The following is a 9203-nucleotide window of genomic DNA, read 5'->3' as shown; positions in this document are numbered from 1 at the left end:
TAGACTTCCAGAGTCGGTATAAGGTCCTAGCTCTGTCCCCGTGGCTTGGCATGGTGAGGCGGCGGGTGCTCCCACTCCTCAGGCACGAGCTTCGCAGGGAAACCTCCCCTCTCACATCTGCCTTTCTCCTTTCGCAGAGAAAATCGCTGATCGCTTTGGAAAAAGAAGACGAGGAAGAGAGAAATAAAACAATTGAAAGTTTGAAGACTGCACTGCGGACAAAACCAATGAGGCAATTCCCTTTTGTTTCCTGGCTTTATCACCGTGGTCATGGCTCTTGATTCATGTCCTCTGGTGGAGGGGGGGTTAGATAGACATATAAATGGGGCCTGCTCAGGACGAGGGAGGCAAGGACCCTGAAACGCCACTTGCTTTTTTCAGTTCACCTCTTGTCATTTTGTTCCTTTTCCTCGGTCCTTTTAGTGGCCGAGAGCCATCAGGACCTTCACATCTGTTCAGGCAAATCAGGCGACTTCTTTTTTTTCCAAATTTGCTTTTGTTCTTATTGGAACAGAATGTAAAAATTCTTTCCAGATTGAATTTAAAAAAAAAAATCCAATTTTTGTTGGTCAACCAGGCCCTTTGTTTCAACTTCAACTTCTCTTGCACTTTTTAAAGGAATAAAATCACATGAATCTTGAGGCTTTTATGAAATGCAAAAAAAAAAAAATGTTGCTAGGAGGTTTTGATTGGGAGGATAAAGAAAGAGTGGGACTCTTTCTGAATGTCTGTAGTTTTTCCTAAATTCAGTTTCTCTGGAGTCTGCATGCAGACATCTGCAAAACCTTGAAGATGCCTCAGGTCTACATTTTCTGATGGGAAAATGTTTCATGACCTGGTCTGGTTACGGAAGAAAGAGCTTTTGCTTGTAATTGCATTCCCCTCTTCCATTTCTCTTTTGCAATGGTTCCAGTGATGGTACTTGGTAAGAAATTCCCGGGGTCGAGGGTGAGCACCCAATTTCCATGGAACCTGGACATCTTGGGTGGTGCTCCCAGCAATCCCCTGGGAGCAGGGCTGGTACCCAGCCATGAAACTTTGCAAAGTCCTTAAAAGTGGTTTGTGAGTCTGTCTCACTGGAAGTCAGAAGGATCCTGCAGGCTCTATAGAAAATTTTACCTGTTGGACCTGCTTTTGCTCCTAGGGAAGCGAACATCTAATTTCCTATTGACTTTGGCTGGAAGAAGAGCAGGCTTTGAAGCAGAGAAATCAGTTTTCCCCGAGCCTGCAATTACCCCTTTTGTTGCTGCACATCAGCACAGCTTGTTGCGAATTAAAATCATCCCAATGCTGGGATCTTCTTGGCTCATTTGCTTTCCGAGCCCGTGCCTTTTGCCAAACCAGAATACACCCAGCCTGGATGGCATCGGGCAGGGAGGCCTTAAAATGCCTGAGCAGTGTGCAGTGTTATGTCTGCATGCTCTAGTGAATCTGCCTGGGGCACTGCCGTGCGTTTGCTGTCTGCTTTCTATTTAGTGGCGTTATAAGTCATCATAAAAAATCAGAAATCCCTTAAAATTGGTGAGATGTGCCGAAGGGAGGATAAGGATGTGGGTGGTGAGGCAGGAGAGGTAGCAGGAGGCAGAAAGTCTGACAGGCATCATGGGCTCGGTTGGTGTTGGGGTGTCTGTGGCTGACAAGGAGGCGACTCCAGGGCTTGGGAGCTTCTTCCAGTCCTGTGCAAAACTGGTCCCAAGCGAGTGAGGTTTAAGACTCAGGTTGGGGACTGGGAAGGTTTTGCAGCAGCGTGGCTGCAAACTCCTAACCTTCACCCTGGGGCTTGTGCTGATGGCTGGTTGCCTACACTACCGGGCACCAATTAAATTGCTAAGATTTTCGCAACCTCGTCCCTGTGCTCTAAGCCTGCAGGCTTTCTGCTATCCAAAGTCCAGGAAAAAATAGATAAGAAAGTTCTGGGTTTACAACAACAGACAAGTCAGCCCTGTTTGAGGTTAAAAGGGTCCTTCAGCATTTGGTTTTAAAGCTAAAAAGACTCTTTCTGGCAGGTTTGTAACCCGGTTCATCGACCTGGATGGCTTGTCGTGTATTCTGAACTTTCTCAAAAGCATGGACTATGAGACGGCAGAGTCTCGAATACATACCTCGCTCATTGGATGTATAAAAGCACTAATGAACAACTCCCTGGGCCGGGCTCACGTCCTGGCCCATTCGGAGAGTATTAACGTAATCGCTCAGAGTCTGAGCACGGAGAATATTAAGACGAAGGTGGCAGTGCTGGAAATCATGGGCGCTGTGTGCCTGGTTCCCGGGGGCCACAAAAAGGTACTGGAGGCGATGCTGCACTACCAGAAATACGCCAGCGAACGGACTCGTTTTCAGGTAGGTGGGTCTCGACTCACCCCTCAGCTCCCGAAATTCAGCATTCTTGTCCCTTCCTCCTCCTGGATATGTAAACACCGTTTGCAAATGATTTATTATGGCCGTTTGCAACTTAGATACTCTGGGAATTACTCCAGAACCATGTCTGATGAGGTCTGCAGCTGAGCAAAGAGTGAAGAACCAGTTATTTAAGGCAGCACCCCCCAAAAAAAAAATGCTTGCTTGTGCAGGGTCGCTGGGATTGCAGCTCTGCAAGGCTGTAGCACATCTGGATGGGCTGATGTTAGCCGAAACGGGTGCTGGGGTGGGCTGCGTTACAGCAGGTGGCAGCTGATGATCCATCACCAGTGGGTTGCTACAGGGGGTTTGGGAGCACCATGAGGAGTTGTTCCTGCATGTGTCCCCTGGTCGTTTGTGCCACATTGGGGGTGTCGCTGGGCGTTTAACTGATGTTGCGTGTTTGGCAGACGCTGATCAATGACTTGGACAAGAGCACGGGGCGGTATCGGGATGAAGTGAGCCTCAAGACAGCCATCATGTCCTTCATCAACGCAGTCCTGAGCCAGGGGGCAGGCGTGGTGAGCGCCGGGGCTCTTGGAGCGGGAGATGTTTTGGTGGGTTTGGGTGTTTTTATTTCAATAAGGTTTCCGAGGACGTGCACCTTGCTGTGTTGACCCCACAACTGTCCCCTGCAGGAAAGCCTGGATTTCAGACTCCACCTGAGATACGAATTTCTCATGCTTGGGATCCAGCCAGTCATTGATAAACTACGAGAGCATGAAAATTCAACCCTCTTTTGGTGGGTTTGGGTGTTTTTATTTCAATAAGGTTTCCGAGGACGTGCACCTTGCTGTGTTGACCCCACAACTGTCCCCTGCAGGAAAGCCTGGATTTCAGACTCCACCTGAGATACGAATTTCTCATGCTTGGGATCCAGCCAGTCATTGATAAACTACGAGAGCATGAAAATTCAACCCTCGACCGGTGAGTAGTAACCCACAGCCCAACAGTTAAAAATAACTTGGCATGGTGAGGCGGCGGGTGCTCCCACTCCTCAGGCACGAGCTTCGCAGGGAAACCTCCCCTCTCACATCTGCCTTTCTCCTTTCGCAGAGAAAATCGCTGATCGCTTTGGAAAAAGAAGACGAGGAAGAGAGAAATAAAACAATTGAAAGTTTGAAGACTGCACTGCGGACAAAACCAATGAGGCAATTCCCTTTTGTTTCCTGGCTTTATCACCGTGGTCATGGCTCTTGATTCATGTCCTCGGGTGGAGGGGGGGTTAGATAGACATATAAATGGGGCCTGCTCAGGACGAGGGAGGCAAGGACCCTGAAACGCCACTTGCTTTTTTCAGTTCACCTCTTGTCATTTTGTTCCTTTTCCTCGGTCCTTTTAGTGGCCGAGAGCCATCAGGACCTTCACATCTGTTCAGGCAAATCAGGCGACTTCTTTTTTTTCCAAATTTGCTTTTGTTCTTATTGGAACAGAATGTAAAAATTCTTTCCAGATTGAATTTAAAAAAAAAAAATCCAATTTTTGTTGGTCAACCAGGCCCTTTGTTTCAACTTCAACTTCTCTTGCACTTTTTAAAGGAATAAAATCACATGAATCTTGAGGCTTTTATGAAATGCAAAAAAAAAACCAATGTTGCTAGGAGGTTTTGATTGGGAGGATAAAGAAAGAGTGGGACTCTTTCTGAATGTCTGTAGTTTTTCCTAAATTCAGTTTCTCTGGAGTCTGCATGCAGACATCTGCAAAACCTTGAAGATGCCTCAGGTCTACATTTTCTGATGGGAAAATGTTTCATGACCTGGTCTGGTTACGGAAGAAAGAGCTTTTGCTTGTAATTGCATTCCCCTCTTCCATTTCTCTTTTGCAATGGTTCCAGTGATGGTACTTGGTAAGAAATTCCCGGGGTCGAGGGTGAGCACCCAATTTCCATGGAACCTGGACATCTTGGGTGGTGCTCCCAGCAATCCCCTGGGAGCAGGGCTGGTACCCAGCCATGAAACTTTGCAAAGTCCTTAAAAGTGGTTTGTGAGTCTGTCTCACTGGAAGTCAGAAGGATCCTGCAGGCTCTATAGAAAATTTTACCTGTTGGACCTGCTTTTGCTCCTAGGGAAGCGAACATCTAATTTCCTATTGACTTTGGCTGGAAGAAGAGCAGGCTTTGAAGCAGAGAAATCAGTTTTCCCCGAGCCTGCAATTACCCCTTTTGTTGCTGCACATCAGCACAGCTTGTTGCGAATTAAAATCATCCCAATGCTGGGATCTTCTTGGCTCATTTGCTTTCCGAGCCCGTGCCTTTTGCCAAACCAGAATACACCCAGCCTGGATGGCATCGGGCAGGGAGGCCTTAAAATGCCTGAGCAGTGTGCAGTGTTATGTCTGCATGCTCTAGTGAATCTGCCTGGGGCACTGCCGTGCGTTTGCTGTCTGCTTTCTATTTAGTGGCGTTATAAGTCATCATAAAAAATCAGAAATCCCTTAAAATTGGTGAGATGTGCCGAAGGGAGGATAAGGATGTGGGTGGTGAGGCAGGAGAGGTAGCAGGAGGCAGAAAGTCTGACAGGCATCATGGGCTCGGTTGGTGTTGGGGTGTCTGTGGCTGACAAGGAGGCGACTCCAGGGCTTGGGAGCTTCTTCCAGTCCTGTGCAAAACTGGTCCCAAGCGAGTGAGGTTTAAGACTCAGGTTGGGGACTGGGAAGGTTTTGCAGCAGCGTGGCTGCAAACTCCTAACCTTCACCCTGGGGCTTGTGCTGATGGCTGGTTGCCTACACTACCGGGCACCAATTAAATTGCTAAGATTTTCGCAACCTCGTCCCTGTGCTCTAAGCCTGCAGGCTTTCTGCTATCCAAAGTCCAGGAAAAAATAGATAAGAAAGTTCTGGGTTTACAACAACAGACAAGTCAGCCCTGTTTGAGGTTAAAAGGGTCCTTCAGCATTTGGTTTTAAAGCTAAAAAGACTCTTTCTGGCAGGTTTGTAACCCGGTTCATCGACCTGGATGGCTTGTCGTGTATTCTGAACTTTCTCAAAAGCATGGACTATGAGACGGCAGAGTCTCGAATACATACCTCGCTCATTGGATGTATAAAAGCACTAATGAACAACTCCCTGGGCCGGGCTCACGTCCTGGCCCATTCGGAGAGTATTAACGTAATCGCTCAGAGTCTGAGCACGGAGAATATTAAGACGAAGGTGGCAGTGCTGGAAATCATGGGCGCTGTGTGCCTGGTTCCCGGGGGCCACAAAAAGGTACTGGAGGCGATGCTGCACTACCAGAAATACGCCAGCGAACGGACTCGTTTTCAGGTAGGTGGGTCTCGACTCACCCCTCAGCTCCCGAAATTCAGCATTCTTGTCCCTTCCTCCTCCTGGATATGTAAACACCGTTTGCAAATGATTTATTATGGCCGTTTGCAACTTAGATACTCTGGGAATTACTCCAGAACCATGTCTGATGAGGTCTGCAGCTGAGCAAAGAGTGAAGAACCAGTTATTTAAGGCAGCACCCCCCAAAAAAAAAATGCTTGCTTGTGCAGGGTCGCTGGGATTGCAGCTCTGCAAGGCTGTAGCACATCTGGATGGGCTGATGTTAGCCGAAATGGGTGCTGGGGTGGGCTGCGTTACAGCAGGTGGCAGCTGATGATCCATCACCAGTGGGTTGCTACAGGGGGTTTGGGAGCACCATGAGGAGTTGTTCCTGCATGTGTCCCCTGGTCGTTTGTGCCACATTGGGGGTGTCGCTGGGCGTTTAACTGATGTTGCGTGTTTGGCAGACGCTGATCAATGACTTGGACAAGAGCACGGGGCGGTATCGGGATGAAGTGAGCCTCAAGACAGCCATCATGTCCTTCATCAACGCAGTCCTGAGCCAGGGGGCAGGCGTGGTGAGCGCCGGGGCTCTTGGAGCGGGGGATGTTTTGGTGGGTTTGGGTGTTTTTATTTCAATAAGGTTTCCGAGGACGTGCACCTTGCTGTGTTGACCCCACAACTGTCCCCTGCAGGAAAGCCTGGATTTCAGACTCCACCTGAGATACGAATTTCTCATGCTTGGGATCCAGCCAGTCATTGATAAACTACGAGAGCATGAAAATTCAACCCTCGACCGGTGAGTAGTAACCCACAGCCCAACGGTTATTTTTGCCTTTGCCTTGCGCCCTTGCTTTCTGGTTTCTGGACTTGGCCTTTGGGGAAAGCATGTGAGTCTAGACTGTCAGTCTGGCCCCACTTGAGGAAATTCTTTGCTGTTGCCATAGAGGGAGAGGAAAAACCCCCGGCACTGTTCCGCTGCGCTCTAACATAGGGTTGAGCCAGGAAGGATGTGCTATTGAGGGCCTGGGGGATGCTGCCAGACCTCCTCCTCCTCTTCTTGCCCCAAAAGGCTCCTTGGAAAGGCTGTAATGACTGGGAGCTCAAGACTGAAGATCCAGTTGATGTTTCAAGTCCCACTTGTCTCTGGACCGCTGCCGGCTAGTGGGCTGCTCTGGAAGCTCTGCCAGACTGGCTGCCTGCAATTTATTAGTTGTCACATTCATATCTACTTTTAACAGTCTTTTTTTCCTCCCTTTCTTTCCTCAGGCACTTAGACTTTTTCGAAATGCTTAGAAATGAAGACGAACTGGAATTTGCCAAAAGATTTGAACTGGTGAGTACGAACATTGCTGATGCAGACACCAGCACTCGATGTCACGGTTCCTTTTAAAAGCACCTACATGGCCTGGGACAAAGTGCAGTCTTTTGGATAAAATTGGGAGGTTGGAAATCTGTCTCCCGTTGTCCTGCTCCATTGTGGCCTCCATCCTACAGCCTGCTTCATCCCTGGCTGCCGACCAGAACTCTTTGCCCCTTGCAGGGCAGTGGGGCTTGTCTATCCATCAGGCGTGGGGTGGGCATGGCTCGTGGGGTTTGGAGCTGAGACTCAGGAAACAGGCGGTGCTGTCGCCAGTCCGATGGCCTGACCTCGCTTCGCTCCTGTCCTCAGGTCCACATCGACACCAAAAGTGCGACTCAAATGTTTGAGCTGACGAGGAAGAGGCTGACACACACCGAGGCGTACCCGCACTTTATGTCTATCCTGCACCACTGTCTCCAAATGCCTTGTGAGTCCCAGGGGAGGCAAGGAAACCCACGGCTGCCGGGGGCTTGGCAGCCCACATCTCCTCCCCGGGGATGGCAACGACCTCCCTGCTGCTCTCCTCAGTCTCCCTCCTTCTTCCCCTCCAGATAAAAGAAGCGGCAACACGGTCCAGTACTGGCTGCTGCTCGACAGGATCGTGCAGCAGATCGTCATCCAGAGTGACAAAGGGCAGGACCCCGACGCCACTCCCCTGGAAAACTTCAATATTAAAAACGTCGTCCGAATGTAAGTGCTCACCCGCCTTTCCCGGGGCTGGCTGCTGAGCGGCACTGGCACGGCCACCACGGCTCCGCTGCCTCCCGCTCCAGCAGACAAGAGGGCCAGGGTCGGGATTATTCCTGCCGGGCTGGCATCGCTTCGACCTCTTGAGCATGATGTGCAGGTGTATTAACCTCAAGCTCTGTGTCCTCGGTGAGCTATTTCCCCTGACTGCTGCTGTCACTGTTCCTTATTCATCACTTACTGTCACTCGGTGATGTTTCTGCTCCTCGACTGGACAAGCCAGCGTCCCCGGAGCTGTTGAGACGGCGCTTCATCCCAGCCTGCAAAACACTGCTGGGGGGAGGCAGAGCGGAGGTGTTGGAGATACCAGTTTGGGAACCTTAAATCCCACAGTCCAGGCTTGTTCAGTTGTGTTTCTTGCTGGTGATGGCTGCTTGTTTACTGCGGTAGGATTATCTCATTGCACTACTTGTCTTTTCCTTTTAGGTTAGTCAATGAAAATGAAGTGAAACAGTGGAAAGAGCAAGCAGAAAAAATGCGAAAAGGTGAGTGATGGAGAGAGATACAGCGTTAACTTTAACCTTAGCCTGCACAGTAAACTAGACAGATAACATATACATGTATTCAGCTGGATGGACTCTGCAGGCTTTACTGAGTGGCTGAGATAATATCATGCTATGGGGCTCACAAGGGAAATAGGCAAAGTAGATACTAATTTTTTCATGGAGAAGCCCTGGCTGAGGCCTTAAGGCACAGCACGTGCTCCCTTTTCTTAACTGTGCAGCTTCTTTGCAGGGCAGCGTGGGGGTTAGTCTCCTGCACGCTGCCGTTTGCCAAAAGGGAGTGTTTGTCACCCAAAAGTGGCCTCATGGGACTGTTTCAGAGCACACCGAGCTTCAGCAGAAGCTGGAGAAGAAGGAGCGAGAGTGCGACGCCAAGGCCCAGGAGAAGGAAGAAATGATGCAGACGCTGAACAAGATGAAAGAGAAGCTGGAGAAGGAGTCCAGCGAGCACAAGCAGGTCAAGCAGCAGGTGGCGGATCTCACAGCGCAACTCCACGAGATGAGCAGGGTGAGGCCCCGAACCTCCTCCCCGTTGTGGACCAGTCCCAACCCCCCTGCAAACACCATGGGGTGATTTCTGGAGGCTGAGCTGCACAGGGGGCTGCAAAACGTGCTTGGTGGGAAGACCACCACGATGTCCATCCCTGGTGACAGACAGATTTCGCTTCTCCAGCTGCATCGGACCTCAGTCAGGAGTGCTGAAGCCTTTGGGTGCTTCCTATGCTGGTTATTTTGGCAAAAGAATTTAAAAATTGGCATGAGGGCATTTGTTGGGTGGTGTCCCTGGCTCCGTATGACCAGTCCCCCCTCCTCTTTCTCTCCCAGAGGGCGATCTGTGCTGCCGGCCCCGGAGGACCTCCCTTGCCGCCAGGAGCTCCTGGTGGTCCTTTACCTTCTCCAGCTCCTGGATCCCTCCTTCCCCCTCCACCACC

General features: G+C 50.1%; 1 protein-coding gene across 1 annotated transcript in view; it reads left to right on the top strand.

The window, feature by feature from the left end:
* Positions 1-9203, top strand: part of DAAM1 (dishevelled associated activator of morphogenesis 1) — an 83294-nt gene that overhangs the window by 48949 nt on the left and 25142 nt on the right. Inside the window, exons 5-14 of the mRNA XM_019473555.1 lie at positions 138-232; positions 2007-2340; positions 2808-2918; positions 3221-3324; positions 6928-6994; positions 7331-7448; positions 7573-7711; positions 8195-8253; positions 8592-8779; positions 9097-9203. The exon at positions 9097-9203 is cut by the window's right edge and continues 196 nt beyond it. Of these exons, the coding sequence (XP_019329100.1) occupies positions 138-232; positions 2007-2340; positions 2808-2918; positions 3221-3324; positions 6928-6994; positions 7331-7448; positions 7573-7711; positions 8195-8253; positions 8592-8779; positions 9097-9203 (1322 nt within the window). The remainder of the gene's footprint in view (positions 1-137; positions 233-2006; positions 2341-2807; positions 2919-3220; positions 3325-6927; positions 6995-7330; positions 7449-7572; positions 7712-8194; positions 8254-8591; positions 8780-9096) is intronic.

The sequence above is a fragment of the Aptenodytes forsteri genome, unplaced genomic scaffold, assembly GCF_000699145.1.
Source record: "Aptenodytes forsteri isolate BGI_AS27 unplaced genomic scaffold, ASM69914v1 Scaffold410, whole genome shotgun sequence".
NCBI lineage: Eukaryota > Metazoa > Chordata > Aves > Sphenisciformes > Spheniscidae > Aptenodytes > Aptenodytes forsteri.
The sequence above is the reverse complement of the archived record's forward strand: the minus strand, read 5'-3'. Positions and strand labels throughout refer to the sequence as shown.